General features: G+C 36.3%; 2 protein-coding genes across 2 annotated transcripts; one reads left to right on the top strand and one right to left on the bottom strand.

Annotated features, from left to right (window-relative positions):
• Positions 1 to 5248: 5248 nt before the first annotated feature.
• Positions 5249 to 7492, bottom strand: LOC112772395 (pentatricopeptide repeat-containing protein At2g20710, mitochondrial-like). Its single transcript, XM_025817332.3, has 2 exons — positions 7075 to 7492; positions 5249 to 6538 (listed from the first exon to the last, which is right to left on the bottom strand). The coding sequence occupies exons 1-2, from the start codon at positions 7369 to 7371 to the stop codon at positions 5462 to 5464; spliced, it is 1374 nt and encodes a 457-aa protein (XP_025673117.1). The 5' UTR covers positions 7372 to 7492; the 3' UTR covers positions 5249 to 5461.
• Positions 7493 to 15011: 7519 nt separating this feature from the next.
• On the top strand, positions 15012 to 16695 carry LOC112771529 (uncharacterized). The gene is made up of 3 exons (XM_025816299.3): positions 15012 to 15172; positions 15874 to 16048; positions 16378 to 16695. The coding sequence occupies exons 1-3, from the start codon at positions 15149 to 15151 to the stop codon at positions 16491 to 16493; spliced, it is 315 nt and encodes a 104-aa protein (XP_025672084.1). The 5' UTR covers positions 15012 to 15148; the 3' UTR covers positions 16494 to 16695.
• Positions 16696 to 17047: the final 352 nt, after the last annotated feature.

Genomic DNA, 17047 nt, shown 5'->3' on the forward strand with positions numbered 1-17047 from the left:
CAAGAACATAAAATTCTACTCTAAAATCCAACCAAGCATTTCATCAAACACTTGGAAGGCATAAAAGGAAAGCATAGTAAAATTGTAAGAAAAGCAAATCTACACTACTCAATTTGCAAGGAATTAAACAACAACAAATCAAATGAACACAATTATTATGATTTACCTTGAATTGAATTGAAAGAGAAAGGAAGGAACAAAAGTAGATCTACAACAAAATGCAAGAACAACATAAAGGAAATTACAACAAAAGGATGGAAGAAGAATGAATGTAACAACAAGGAATTGAGAAGATAGAAATAAAAGAAGATGAATTAAAATCTAGATCTAAGAACTAAACCTAATCCTAATTCTAGAGAGAAGTGAGAGCTTCTCTCTCTAGAAACTAACTCTAACTACTAAACTAAGCTAAAACTAAACTAATGGTCAAAAGTAAGTAAAGTATGAAAAGTATGTAAAAGTATGAAAAGTATGTAAAAGTATGTTGATTCCCTTTCAATCCTTGGCTTAAATAGCATCAGAAATGAGTTGGATTGGGCCCACAAGGCTTCTAAAATCGCTGGCCACGTTTGCATTAAGTGGGTCATGTGCCACCATCGGCGCGTCCGCGTACCGTGCGCGTGCGCGCCCCTATGCGCGATGCAACTATGGCAAATCTTATATCGTTTCGAAGCCCCGGATGTTAGCTTTCCAACCCAACTGGAACCGCATCAATTGGACCTCTGTAGCTCAAGTTATGGTCGTTTAAGTGCAAAGAGGTCGGCTTGACAGCTTTCCGGTTCTTTCATTTCTTCATGAGTTCTCCAACTTTTCATGCTTTCTTTCTTCATTCCCTTGATCCAATCTTTGCCTCCTAAACCTTAAATCACTTAACAAACATATCAAGGCATCTAATAGAATCAAGGTGAAATAAATTTAGCTATTTTGAGTCCTAAAAAGCATGTTTTCACATTCAAGCACAATTAAAGGAGAATATACAAAACCATGCTATTTCTTGAATAAATATGGGTAAAAGGTGATAAAATCCCCAAAAATCAATACAAGATAAATCCTACAAATGGGGTTTGTCAAGGATCTTAGTCCTAATTCTAATAACGTGGACTGTTAAAAAATTAAAGTTTTTAATAGGTATAAATTGAATTAAATTTTAATTTATTATCACCTTTTATATTTATTCGTTGTTATATCTATTATATAAATTAACATTTACGTTACACATTTTCTTTATCCTCTTTTACATAATCTTATATCTCTTTTTATTTACGCGATGGAGGACGGCGACGTAAAGGTATAAGGACAAGGCACACAGCTGCAATGGAGGATGCGCAGTGAAAAATTGGCGAGTGAGAGAGCTGACTGCACGCGAGGAAGGGTGAGGGATGGTGGTGCACCAGAGATAAAACAGTGGAGCGACGTGTGGGAGAAGGAGCGTGAGAGAGAGGACGGAAGGTGCATATACTCAGAGTAGTTTGTGGCTTAGGGTTGTACGACGCATATATAAAAAGGGGTCAAAATTAAATTTTTTGAATCAATCTCGCTAGATAACCAATAGGGATCTAACTAACAATAAGCCAACAAGTATTTTTGAATTGCTCTTCATACTAATTAATTGTCATTAATTAGTGATTATTTAAATTTTATTTTTAAAATACAAAATTAATTATTATTAATTATAGTTATTTAAAGTTAGCCAGCTAGAAGTTGTTTACCTATACTTCTCCTTTTCGTCCAATCCCAACTTGTCAATAGCTGGCTTGAACAAGATGTCTGTCGAGCTCCCCTGATCCACCAGGGTTCTATGTAGATGGGCGTTGGCGAGAATCATGGTAGTTACCATCGGATCGTCATGTCCAGGAACAATACCCTGTCCGTCTTCTTTTGTGAAAGAAATGGTTGGGAGGTCGGCAGTTCGCTTCCGATCTGGTAAACTTCCTTCAGATGTCTTTTACGAGATGATTTGGTGAGTCCTCCTCCAGCAAACCCTCCCGAGATCATATGTATATGTTGTTCCGGGGTCCGTGGTGGCGGATCTCTCCGATCTTCTTCATCTCGTTTCCTCTTTCCATGATTGTCCGACCTTTCCATGAGATATCTGTCAAGCCGACCTTCCCTGGCCAGCTTTTCTATCACATTTTTTAAGTCGTAACAATCATTGGTAGAGTGTCCATATAACCTGTGATATTCACAGTATTCGCTGACTTCCCCCTTCTTGTTCTTGATAGGCCGAGGGAGAGGTAGTTTTTCAGTGTGACAAATTTTTCTGTAAATATCGACTAGGGAGACTCGTAAGGGAGTGTAAGAATGATATCTTCTGGGCCTTTCAGACCCGACTTCTTCTTTCTTCTTGGGCTCCCACTCCTTGTCCCTTGATGGGTGAGGGTGCCCGGATCGCCAGCTCGACTTCCGCAGTTTGGCATTTTCCTCTATGTTGATGTACTTTTCGGCTCTTTCTTGTACATCGCTCAAAGAAGTCGGATGCCTTTTCGAGATGGACTGAGAGAAGAGTCCTTCTCGGAGTTCATTTACTAGGCCCATGATCATTGCTTCCGTAGGTAGATCTTGAATTTTCAAGCATGCTTTGTTGAACCTTTCCATGTAATCTCTCAGGGGTTCTCCGACCTCCTGTTTTACTCCTAGTAGGCTAGGTGCATGCTTGACTTTATCCTTCTGGATCGAAAACCGCATAAAGAACTTACGCGAGAGGTCGTCGAAGCTGGTGACCGACCTGGGGAGGAGGCTGTCGAACCACTTCATCGCCGCCTTTGTCAAAGTCGTTGGAAAGACTTTGCAGTGGGTAGCATTAGAGGCGTCGGCTAAATACATCCGACTTTTGAAATTGCTGAGGTGGTGTTTTGGGTCGATGGTCTCGTCGTACAGATCCATGTCAGAGCTTTTGAAGTTTCCTTGGAACTTTTGCCCTCATGATATCTTCACTAAACGAATCATCTCCCCCCAATGGGGTGTCTTCTCGGTCAACGCGAGAACTCTTATTTCAGAGGTTGAATTCTAGTTTTAAGAGCTTTTATTCAAGCTCTTTTCGTCGCTCAACTTCTCTCCTTAGGTTTATCTCTGCTTCTCGTTGTCGTTCCAGCTCTTGTTTCAGCTGTTCTAGCCGTCCTTGATGGCCGTGTAGCAGTCCCATGAGATCGGCAGCGTGAGGTTGTCCCTCCTTCTCTGGCTCGTGCACCTCAGAGGAGATTCTTCTTGAATCCTGAATGCCTGAGGGACCTTCTCTATATTGTCTGTCCGCTCCTTGCAGAGATATTATTGCTTTGTCATTGGTGACTACATCTTGATGCTCTTGCTCAGATTCTGATGCAGTATGTTCGTCCTCGTTTTGGTCATCCGCCATTGTGAGTTGATCTCTTAGGTCTCCGGCAATGGCGCCAATGTTCTGGGGCTTACCTAAAACCGGATGATTGGGCTCGAATGAAAGGCCCGAATGTTGAAAGAATGTGGCCTTCGACTTGTTTTACGTCTGGGAGCCTCCGTCCGAGTTGTGTGTTTGAAGGAATAGGGGGAGAGGGGAGGGGTGGTACCTGCAAAGACACTCTGATGTCTAAGTTAGCAAGGGGATAAGCAGGTTTAGAATGTATTGGAACTTAGCTTTACCTGAGTGTGTCAGTGTATTTATAGGTGATGATCCAATAACCACCGTTGGAGTAGTTCCATTTCTGAAGGTGGATAACTGTCCCTTTATCTTAGGGTTGTTGAGATATCTCTTCTAAAAGTGGATGAGAGATTTTAGGAGACAGTTACTTATTTGAATAAGTGCTATCTATCGGCTTATGTCGAACCTGACCTCTTTGAGGAGGTCGGGTAAGCAGTAGGGGCTAACCTTTGGACTGGGTCTTTTTTAGCTTACTTGAACCTAAACCAGAGAGTATTGAACCAGAGCATGAACAAAATAATTATTTAATTGAATTATTATTATTTGTTTTTTTTTTTTGTTTGAGCAGATTTTATTTTTTTAATTTCAATAAATTAAAGTTATATAATCCAATAACTCTTATCATTGTATTAATATATAATAAGATAATTTTTTACCAGGTATAAATAAATTTTTTTAAGAATTTAGCTAATATATGTATTAAGGATATATAATAAGATTATTATTAATAAAATATTTTAAATATTTTTATTTAATAACTAAAAGATAAATATATTAAAAATTTAAATTTTTATATTTAAAAAAATAAAGAAAAGTCTAGGAAGTCAGCAACTTTTGTATTTTCTGACCAGCATTTAACCATCAAAACAAAAGTGAGTGATCTTCCACTATTAAAAACACTATTGATAACCAATTGATGGTTACAAAACACCAAAATTACTACCCCTAACATTCCTCAAATAATAATTTATTATGCCCTTAGCACATAAATTAAATAAATTTCTTTTTTAAATATGAGAGCGATGTATTATTAATTTATTATAATAGGAGCATTATATACAGACATATAATTATCTTTTCCAAAATCCAATGAGCCACATGCCCCAACACCTTATTAGCCACTAGCCAGGGAATTTGAATTCTCTAAAATTTGAATTTCATTTTAGAAAGTAAAGTGTGATATCTCACCATTTATTTTATAGGTGGAACCAAAAATAAATATAAAAGAAAAACTATTTAAGGGTAGAAGATCACACTTTACCCTCTAAAGTACAAATTTAAAATTTAGAAGATCCAAATTCCTAGCCAGGAGCATCCCTGGTGGTATCAACTGTTATGCATCAAAGATCAAATCATCAATGCCAGTATATCACCAATGGGATAGCCATATCAGAAAGAATTTTTTCTTAATTACAATTAAAGAGTGATATAGTAATCCAGTTAGTTAGAGGTACTGCATTTAATTAACTTACTTTATACTTAAAATAATCTATGATAAAAACAAATAATACTTAAAAAAATATCTTGTGGACGCTCAAAATCATGTAGTGTGAAATAAAACCATGCATTTCCTAAACATTGTTTGATGGCAATTACTTTAATGAAGATGTCAAAAACATTTTTTCATAATGATCTTAGTTTAAAAAGTATGACTTATTGGTTTTGTCACTTTAAACAAAGATAACATTTTTATAACATATGAAAATCAAACTCTAGAATTTATGATCCAATAGTCAAAAATGAAATATCTTTAAATGATGACAATTATAAAATCTTCGTTAGAGTATCCACCTTGTTTAAAGGTTAACATATATGATAGTGAAAAAGTTAGATCGATGATTTAATGGCACATCATGATGAAAACTTAAACTTTAGTCGCTACTTAATTAAACAAAGGTGGACAAAAAGAAATCATTTATCTGTCAGCTATGACTACATAATCTACTCTCTCTTGGCCACATTTTGAGACATGTAATTTAGTTCTGCTAACTAAACTTTACCTTCAAACATCATTTGTATCCTCATCAAGATGTTCAGTGTCTTCATCTAATTGATTTTCCACTCTAATCACTATAGATAGAACTTGAGGATCTGAAGCACTGATTCCAAATCTCCTTTTTCCTTCAGGTACTCTAAAAATGCAGCCAAAACAAAGGGTTTAGGCCTCCGTCTAGATCTTTCTGCAGAGAGCGCAGTCTTCATTGCTTGAACTGCTTTCTCCATATTATTATCCAAGCAGTAGTGTTCTGCCAAATTATCCCATGTAGACGCATGCAATTGCTTGCCGCTATCCAAAAGCCTCTTGATATAAGCCTCAGCCTTATCCAACATACCCAATTTACAATAAGTATGGATCATAAGATGTGGAATTCTGGTGTCGAATACTTTGTAATTGGATTCCCATTCTTCGGAGATCTTCTCAGCTCCAACAATGTCACCTAGCTTCACCAAAGAGCTTAACATACAGAGGTAATCTTTATTCCAAAATCCATTCGAGGCTTTGCACTTGTCCCAAATTCGATAAACCTCATCCTTATTACCAATAGCAGCATATATAGTTTGAATAGATGCAAAGGCAAGCCACTTGCTCCTGCCTACAGCTAACCGCTCTGATTTGTTCAGTGCTGACAAGGCCTTCTCGACATTGCCACCTTTCAGATAACCATTTGCTGCAGTCGTGTAAATATACCAATCAACAGTTGCAAGAGGATCAACTTCCATCCTCATTAGTAACTTCTCCATCCCTTCTATGTCTGCAGCAGCCACATACGCATTCAACCGAATAGTAAACATAGCACCATTGCGTATGTCCTTCTCCATCATTTCTTGCATTAGACTATCTAATTTGTCATATTTGCCTAACTGCGCATAGAGTTTCAACATCATATTGTAACACGCGGGGGAGTTCACGGGACGAACCTTCTTAATTTTCTTCATGATAGCCTCCGCTTTCTCCAAAGATTTATGCTCTGCATAGCATTTCAAGAGGGCAGCATTTACCTTGAATCCAATTAGGGCATCAGGAATGCCTCTGTAGAAGCTCTCGGTTTGTTCAAGGCCACGAACTTTCGATATCAAGTTGAGATGTTTAGCAACGTCTCCTGGGGTCAAGTTATATTTACTTGACTCACTCATCCATTCTGATATCTAACAAAAGCAATGTTTCATCAACTCCCGATATTAGGTGCCATTAGTCAAGCACAACAATACTATAAACATCGTTTAAAAAATTGAACTAGTAAAACCTCGCTATCAATTATCATGATTCAAGTGACTTACCCGGTTGAAATTATAATCGAATCAATGATTAGGCAACACAAAAATATCAATAACAGCAACTATAACTAAACCTTATCCTTATACTTATTATTATCCCTTTAGAAGTGATAAGATTAATGAAACAAACGCCACCATAGTATCTTATCGTATGCATAAACTAACTAAACAAACTAGCATCAAAGTAATATAGAACGAACATCATTTTCAACTTGCACAAACTTTGCCTAAATAAATGAAAACAAAACAATGATCCGACTGTAATTTACATTGTCAGCCACCAAAAACGAACATGAATCCGAATCAGCAACCAGCTGCATTCAGTGTGTTAGATTAAAGGGGTACCATTGAATAAGCTTTACTATGTGCTAAAAGAAAAGTAAAGGTAGGAACTTGAAGTGTAAAACCTGAAGGGCGTGCGTGTAGCGACGCGAATAAGAGAGGGTTGCGATGAGATATTGGATTTGATTGTGAGTGAGGGATCCGCCATGTTGAAGCCATTGGTTGAGAATGGGGGTCACAGGGATTCTGGGGTCCCCATTACCCCCAATTATTTGATGTCGGAGTTCTGAGAAAGAAGAAGAAGAAGAAGAAGAAGAAGAAGAAGAAGAAGAAGAAGAAAGAAGTGATTCTGTTGAGTATAATTGATAGGCAGAAACACGGGAGCTATTGAAAAGTTTGAAACTTGATCGAAACAACATCATCACTTTCACTCTCAACTCTCAAGTCTGCGTTTCTCTCCTTCCTCAGAAGAAGAGTGAGCACGAATGAACCAACGTTAACAGGCCCATCTACAATTATTTTTTTCTTTCTCAGTCATTCTCAAGTCCGATATGCGAATTTAAATTATATTTAAAGATTTGTGACCGTATAATAAATTGCTATATGTACAAATTTTGAATCAAATTTTAATATTTATTTAAATAAATTAATGAGTTAACTATTAAATCAATTAAAATTAATTATATTAACAACATATTTAATTAAAAAAATAATTCTTGTTTGAATCAAAAAAATAAAATTTAACTAATATTTTTATTTATAATAATATTATAGAATTACAAGTTTCTTAAAATAAATTAAATCTCAACATTTAATTTTATTATAACTTTAAAGATTAAAAATAATAATAGATATAAAAGATTTTATAAAATAAGAGAAAAAAAGAAATATAAAATTTGTGATCTGCTTCAACACTTTTTGTATAATGAACAATATATAATTTAAAAGAAAGTTATATTTTGATAATAAGTTTAGAAATTATGGTATCTTAAATAAAAAGTTAAGAAAGATAGAGTGAGTGAAAAAAAAAACTCTTTAATTTTAGAGTAAAATTAGAAGACAAATAAAAAAGAGGTATATTTATATATGTATGGTGCTGATGAAAAGCTGTAAACGAAGTAGAGTAGTTCTCATCAACTCTGTTGTGTGAGGTTGGATATGAAGAGAAAAAGAATTAAGGTGAAGGAATATGAAAAGAAACTGAATATTGTATTCCACATCTAAGAAGAAAATAGAATCACAAAACTGCTAATTACAGTTACAACTATATATATATATAATGATCACTCTACTAGACTTTAATGTACAAATTCTCTAAGTTACTAGTCGCAATTGTGCTTCTAGTACCTTCTAACAACTTGCTTATGTAACACCTCTCTCAAACTTGGACTATGTATATCTAATAGTCCTAGTTTGCTTTCACATACACTAAACATATTTGGTGTTAGAGCTTTAGTCAATATATCAGCAGTTTGTTCACTATTTCGAATTGGCATCAACTTTATCATCCCCTCTTTCCATTTATTTCTCATAATATGGCAATCAACTTCTATGTGCTTTGTCCTCTCGTGATAAATCGGATTTGTGGCGATATGTAAGGCAGATTGACTGTCACAGTAGATGACCACTGGCTTAGTTCGTTTGACCTGAAGCTCCTTAAGCATGTAGGTGAGCCATTGTGCTTTTCGAGTTGCTGAAATGAGTGCCATGTATTCAGGTTCACATGAGGATGCTGCGACAGTGTCTTATTTCTTGCTCTTCCAAGAAATGATAGAAGTCCCCAAAAAGAAAAAATAGCCCGTGACTGATTTTCTAGAATCTAGGAATGTACCCCAATCACTGTCAGAGAAATCAGATGGGGTGAGATCAGTGGTGGATGAAAAGAACAACCCCTTTGCTGGTGCTCCCTTTAGATACTTTAGAACTCGTAACCCAGCTCCAAAATTTTTATCAGTGGCACAATCGAGGAATTGACTTAATCTGCTGACAGCATAGCAGATTTCTAGTTTGGTATTTGTGAGATACAACAGTCGTCCAACTAGTCTTCGATATTCAGAGTTAGAAGCGAGTAAAGTCTTTGAGCCTTTCAATAAGTGGTGAGTGTAGTCCATTGGTGTAGAAATTGGTTTTGCTCTCAACATGCCATAATCTTGGAGAAGATCAAGACAATATTTGTGTTGACAAACAGCTATTCCCTTCTTGCTCCGAGTAATTTCCATTCCAAGGAAGTATTTGAGTTCTCCCAAATCCTTGATTTTGTACAGGTCATGCAAATACTGTTTCATACGATGAATTTCTGCCAAATTGTTACCCCAGCAAGTACAAGGTCGTCTACATACATAAGCAACACAGTAAAAGCACCATTGGAGCACTTTGTAAACATACTATAATCATGTTTCGATTGTTGATAGCCAGCGCAATGAGTGAGGCAGCAAGTTTGGTGTTGTACTGCCGACTTGCCTGCTTCAACCCATAAAGGGACCTGTTCAACTTGCATACTAAGTCTGGTACTGGGAGAGACAATCCGAGAGGAGGTTTCATATACACTACTTCATCTAAATTCTCATGAAGAAATACCATATTCACATCTAATTAGTGCAAATGCTAATTTTTTATTGCTGTAATAGACATCACTATCCTAAATGTGTTCATTTTGACTACAGGACTGAATGTGTCCCTGTAGTCTACCCTTTGCATCTGTGAGAATTCCTAGCAACCAGCCAGGCTTTATACCGTTCCACAAATCCATCCAGATTAAGCTTTAGTTTAAACACCCACTTACATCATGTTGTCCTCTTCCCCACAGGTAGTTTAGTGAGAGTCCAAGTGTTATTCTTTTCTAAAGTAGAAAGTTCAATATCAACAACTTTATTCCAATTTGGATCAACAACAGCCTCATCATATGTCTTATGTTCTACATGCATGGATGCAGCTAATGAAAATGATTTATGTTTGGGTGAAAGAGAATTGTAAGAAACTATTTGTGAGAGAGAGTATGAGTGCTTAGATGATGCATTGAGACTAGTTGAGTCATTAGAGGATGCAAGCATGCAGTGGTAATCTTTTAGATAAGAGAGAGGTTTACGCTGTCTATCTGACCTTTGAATGTTATGTACTATTTCATGTGGACTTACGATTGTTTGCCCATTTGAACTAGAGACTTCGGCATTTGATCCTCTAAGAACAATATCAATTGTTGGTTCAGGTATGTCAGAGACAATATGATCACTATGGCAACTACCAAATGGACATGATGAGATGAATCATGAGATTGGGTGGGTGTATGTGTTGTATTGTGTGTGATAATATGTGTTGTTGGTGATGCAGATGATGTAAAGTAATTATAAAATGAAAAGTCAAAAGGATCAATGTGTGTGAAATTGTTTGGTGCTTAGGTAGGTGCTTGTTGTGTGACATTGTGAGTGCAATTTCTAGATTCAATAGAATTGAGTTTTATAAAAGGTAAGTGAAAGAGAAAAATCGTCGGCTTAGAATTTCTTCTCGATAAAAGAAATCACTTTGTTGCAAGTATAGTTCCAAACCGACAAATAATCCTCAATCAAAGTTTAATTTGGTTATCACAAGTTCAATCCAATAAAAATAACCGAGAGTATTAGTCCCGGGTCGTTCCCTAGGAATTACAATCAAGTGCTTAATTATTGGTTATGAGTTTCACGGGGTAGGTTGATAAAACAAGAAATTAAAAAGGTAAGAATTTAAATGACAAGAAAAATAAAGTGACAAGTAAGTAAATCAAACAACTAAATATAACAATGAATAAAAAGAGACATTCATGGCAAGGATTGAGAATCAAAGTTTTCTATCCTAGTCATTAATCATATCACAATAATTACCAAGAGATAATCCTATTTCGTTATCTCCAACATCGGAAGAAAATTAAATAAGACTAATTAATCTCAATCTATAAGTCCTAATCAACTTACTAATTGAATTAACAAAAGATTAGCGTCAATGGAAACAATATTAACTAACAACTTTAGATCACCAACATAAGTTGGGTATTAATGACTCAAGAGCACCTAATTTCTTTTTCCAAGCCAAGAATGCACAAAATCTACTCTAAACCTAAGTCAAGCATTTTATCAAACACTTGGAAGGCATAGAAGGAAAGTATGGTAAATTGGCAAGAAATGTTAAATCTACAACTACCCAATGCAAGAAAATAACAATAAGAATTCAATTAAACAATAAAGGAACATAAAACATAAATTGCATTAAATGAAAATCAAAAGCAACAAAGTGTCATAAACATAAAGGCAACAAAATAAAGGGAATGACAAATAAAACTAGAAGAGTAAGGATGTAAGAACAATAAATTGCAAGGAAAAATAAATCAAAACAATAATTAAACACTAAATCTAAGAGAGTTTTAACCTAAATCTACCCTAATTCTAGAGAGAAGAGGGAGCTTCTCTCTCTAGAAAACTACCCTAAGACATGTTGCTAAGCTACACTAATTCTCCCCCTCCCCCCTTGACCCTTCTTGATTTCTGCATCAAATAGCCTCAGAAATGAGTTGGATTTGGGCCTGGATGGCTCAGAAATCGCCCCCAGCATATTCACTTTAATGAGGTCACGTGACCAACGTCACGCGTGCGCGTGGGTGACGCGTACGCGTCACTTGGCAAACTTTCTTCCCACGCGTACGCGTGGGTCACGTATACGCGTTGCCCTAAATTCTGCAAATCCTCATTTCTTCATTAGTTCTCCACTTTGCATGCTTTTCTCTTCACTTCTTTCATCCAATTCTTGTCTTATAAACCTGAAATCACTAAACAAACATATCAAGACATCGAATAGAATTAAAGTGAATTAAAATTAGCAATTTAAAGGTCTAAAAAGTATGTTTTCACTCTTAAGCACAAATTAGGGAGAATTACAAAACCATGCTATTTCATTGAATAAATGTGAGAAAAGTTGATAAAACCCACCAAATTCAACACAATATAAACCACAAAATTGGAGTTTATCAGTAAGAGATTTTCATAAAAACACATTTTGTGACACAAAAATATCCCTGCTTGATAAGTCATACAATATGTACCCTTTTACTCCAATTTTATGACTAAGATATACACATTTTCTAGCTCTTTTATTCAATTTTTTTCTATTGGCATTTAATGTAGAAGCATATGCAAGACACTCAAAAACTCTTAAGTAATCAATGGATGGTAATTTGTTTCTTAAAATCTGGTATGGTGATGAATTATGCAACACAATACTTGGTATTCGGTTAACTAAGTGCACTGCATGAGCAGCTGCATAGTTTCAAAAAAGTTTTGCTAATGCAGAACGAAACATCAGAGCTCTGGTCACTTCAATTAAGTGTTGATGTTTCGATTCTACAATGCTATTTTACTAAGAAGTCTCAACACAAGTAGTCGGTGCACTATGCCCTTTGAATTGTAAAAACTGTTAAGTTTGAATTCCAATCCATTGTCTATTCTAATTTTTTTTACTGATGCATCAAATTGATTTTGAACTAAATACACAAAGTTTTGAACAAGTTGTGAAGTTTCAGCTTTTGATTTCATGAAAAATAACCATGTGTGTCTACTCTTGTCATCAATTATAGTAAGAAAATACTTATGTCCTACAATGGATGGGGTTGCAATTGGCCCCCAAATGTCCATATGAATCAATTTAAACAAAGATATAGATTGTGAATCACTCAGTGAATAAGGAAGTCATTTTTGTTTTGCAAAGTGACATGAGTCACAAGGATCAACTAATCCTTTATTTTCTAAAAAACTATAAAACTGTTGCATGATTCTCAATCTTTGATCTGGAAGGTGTCCTAGTATAAAATGCCAAAGTGTCTCTGTGTGACTGTGTCACTCTTGTTGGACTTGCAAGGTGAGATTATCGATGTTAATACTGATGCTATGCTTGTGGATGCAACTGTTGTGAGGTTCTCAAAAGCATAAAGTCCTCTTTTTTGCACAGCTACTCCAATCATTCTCTTGGAGAGACGATCCTGGATCTCACAAGAAGAATCATTAAAAATGAATCTGCATCTAAGATCAGATCCAACCTTGACACTGATATGAGATTGAATTTGAACTTCAAAATGTATAATGCATACAGTAAGTGAAATTAATCTGTAAATTGTACTATGCCTGCTATGTCAGTTATGGTTTGCGTTCCATCTGGTAGATTCACATGCAAAGGTTTAATGTGATATATTGTCCTAAATGCTTTCATTGAAAAAGTAACGATGCGTGGCTCCGGAGTCTATGACCCAGGAATTTAGGCTAAAAATTGATAAAGACATTATGCATGCAATACCTTGATTAGAAGGTAGTGCGACTACATGGTTGTTGCTATTATGATTTGAATGTTGTGAATTCTCCTTTTCCAAATGTGTTAACAGTGCCATTTTCTGGTCGATAGAGAATTGAAACTCAAAACCCCCATTTATTACCTGAGAAGATGTGGCAATATTGCTGATATTCTCAATTTTATCATCAGCTATCACATTATTAATCATGTTGCTGCCATTGTTGTTTCTTAAATGTGGTGGCAGGCCATGTTTTTTGTAGCATACATCTTCAATATGACCACTTCTTCCACAAAAAGTACATTGTTTGTTGCTTCTGCCGCCTCTGCCACCATTTGTTTTACTACCTATGCCGTGAAAGTTCCTTTCTCCTCTGATTGTTTGATATCCTTGAGAATTAGCCCTCGAATTGGTAGTGGTAATCAATGTTTTGCATTCACCTATTTCTGCATTTTGTCTTTCTTGTTGCAGCAGTATTAAAAGAGCATCATCTAACTTTGTGAGTGGCTTCATAAGCATCACTTGAGATCTTACCACTGAAAACTAATCACTAGGACCTCTCAAGAATCTCACCACATAAGTTTCTTTTTTGGAGTTCGCAAACCTCTAGGCCACAATCACAGATTGCAGTACAATTCTTGCAATTCGGAATTGGACTAAAGTTATCCATCTCCTTCCAAATTCCTTTCAGCTTTGTGAAATATAAAGTGATACTCAAATCTCCTTGCTTTGCTGCAAATAACTCTTCTTGCAACTCAGCCATTCGAAAAACGTCTCCCTAATAATACCTATGCCTAAGATCCTTCCATAATTGTTCTGCTACAGTAATCCACATAACACTATGTGCAATTTCAGGACTTAATGACAAATTCAACCAAGAAACAATATACATATTGCATCTTTCCCAAACACTAAACAATGGATCTTCTCTTGCTGGTTTAGGTATAGATCTATCAACAAACTACCACTTATTCTTAGACATAAGAGCTCGCGACATTGCTGTTTTCCAAGCGTGGTAGTTATTAGGTCCAAGAATTATAGAAATTAAAGGAGTTCCTGGACTTTCTCTAGGATGCAAGAAGTAAGGACTCACCAGATTTGAAATTGGACTCACATTTGTGCGAGTAGTCATAGACTGTAGTTGATTCACTAGATTCACTAGGTTTGCAATTGTTTGAATATCAAGATTTCCAATCGGATTCTCCATTGTTGGCTTTGATACAGGATAGGGGTGTTCAAAACCGATCCGGACCGAACTAAACCGACGAATCGAACCGAAAATCGAATTAACCGATAACCGAAAAAATCGAAAAAAACTGATTTTGCTGTTTTTTGTCCGGTTCGGTTCGGTTTTCGGTTTTGAATCTGAAAACCCTAACCAAACCGAACCGAACTGGTTAGTAAAAAAACCCTAAACGTTTACTAACCCACCCCCATGGCCCCACACGCGTGACACGCCCATACCCCCCCCCCCCCCCCGCTTTCAAATGAAACTGCGCGACACCCCCACCCCCCAAACGAAACTGCGCCTAACCGTCTACCCTAACCCCCAAATCCACAATCCATAGTTCCATACCCTAACCTTCAGGCTTCAGTACTCATCGCTCCCTCTTCTCCAAATCTCCACACCTGCCGGCTGCCGACCTGCGCCCAGCCAGCCAGCCACCACTCCCTCTTCAGTACTCATCGCACCCAGCCACCCACCAGCGCTCCCTCTTCAGGCCAACACGAAGCCATGCCGTCGCACATCAGGTCAAGACGAAGCCACCACCGACTGACTCGACACGGCAACACAGCACCACGCCGCCGCCGTTGAGACGCCACCACCCTAACCCGTCAGTTCAACCCAGCACGGCAGCACCTCCCAATCTCCCACTCAGCCTTCCTCCCAAGTCAATATGGAGCCCGAGCCACCGATTCAGGTAATGTTTACCATTTGCATTCTGTTCATTAGTGTTGATTTGTTGCTACTGTTGATTTGTTGCTACTGTTGATTTGTTGATTTGTTGCTAAGTTTTGTTGCTGGCTCAGTGTTGAACTTCTTACACTATGTGAAAAATAAACAAAATAGTTGAGGAGAAAAAGATGAACTACGTGCAATTGGCCGAGTAGACACGACTAACAAATTTGATCTTCAAAATTGATATTTTTAAATTTATAATTTTTTAAATTTCATATATTTGACCACCAATTTTATATATCTGAGTATCTGACCACCAATTTTTGGCTAAGTTTTGTTGATTTGTTCATTAGTGTAAGTATTAATGGTTCAATTTTTGGCTAAGTTTTGTTGCTGGCTCAGTGGCTTGCTGTTTAATGGTTGAATATATTGGAAATGTCCTGCTTGGCGCTTGCTGCGTTGCTGTTTAATGGTTCATGTTATTGTTGTTTAATGGTTCATTATATTGGAAATGTCCTGCTTGCTGCCTTGCTGTTGCTGGTTGCTGATTAATTGTTGAATGTTGATAACTTGGTAATTTATTTGTTGAATGCTGATTATTTGTTGAATGCTGATTAAATGTTGAATGTTGATAACTTGCTGATTAATTGTTGTGCAGTTTATTGCTGGTTATTAATTTATTTGTTGTTGTGTTTCTGGCCTTGATTTATTGTATTTATGTAGTTTGACGCCAGTTCAAGTGAGAATATGGGCGAATCCGGATTGCCGCCAGTTCCTCTTCCGAATGAATCCACAAGCATCAGATCTCCGAGTGCATTGTTCAGTGCTGGTTCTGTGCTTAATGATTTAAACTTCAGCTGCTTGTTTATTGCTGGTTCTGTGCTTGATTTAAACTTCAGTTGAGTTTATTGCTTTTGTTGAGGACTTGTTGGAATCAGTTTATTGATGCTGGAATATTGTTCAGTCTATTTTATTTTTTCAATCTATTTTATTGTTCAGTTTATTGAAATCAGTTTATTGTTCATTTTATTGTTCATATTATTGATGCTGGAATATTGTTGGAACAAGTCACACTTTGATCTTCAATTATTCTTACTAGATGTCAAGTGTAATTTCCAATATAATATCTTCTTTGAGCAGAAGGTGGTGTTATGGTGTAGTTGATTTACCAGATTATCATAATTTCTTAGCTGATTTATTATATTTCCATTGATTTTTGAATTGTAGGGCTCATGTTTGGGGGCAGTTTTGCTTATGTTATGAAGGGCGTAAGCATGTCATTGAAACAATTTATCTTAGAGATTATGGCATCATGGATGGTGACCAGGCTAGTGAATGTTTAGGCTTACAATTTCAGTGAGGGGAGCTGGAATGCTGGATTGATGTCATTGTTACCCTATTAATCCATTCATCTCAATGTCTGTTGTACTTACTCCATTCCTCTTGACTCATGATATCTATATATTCAATTCTGATACATTGTTAGTTTGTTACCCTGCTATTAATCCATTCATCTCAATGTCTCTTTATTATTAGAATGTATAACTAGATTAGAATGCTTTTCTACTAGTGCTATATTATTATTATTATTATTATTATTATTATTATTATTATTATTATTATTATTATTATTATTATTGTTAGCTATTGTGTATTTGTGTTTGTCGATTTCAATATTATAACTTGTGAAATAATATGGTAGTATTTTTTTTAATTGAGTGAAAAAACCGAACAAACCGAACCAAACCAAACCGAATTTAATTGGTTTGGTTTGGTTCGGATGACTTCGAGAAAAAAATCGAACCAAACCGAACCGCATTTTAATTAAACGATCGGATCGGATGACTTTTCTCTCAAAAACCGAACCAAACCGCACCGCGAACACCCCTAGTACAAG

This window comes from Arachis hypogaea, chromosome 18 (assembly GCF_003086295.3).
Source record: "Arachis hypogaea cultivar Tifrunner chromosome 18, arahy.Tifrunner.gnm2.J5K5, whole genome shotgun sequence".
Taxonomy (NCBI): domain Eukaryota; kingdom Viridiplantae; phylum Streptophyta; class Magnoliopsida; order Fabales; family Fabaceae; genus Arachis; species Arachis hypogaea.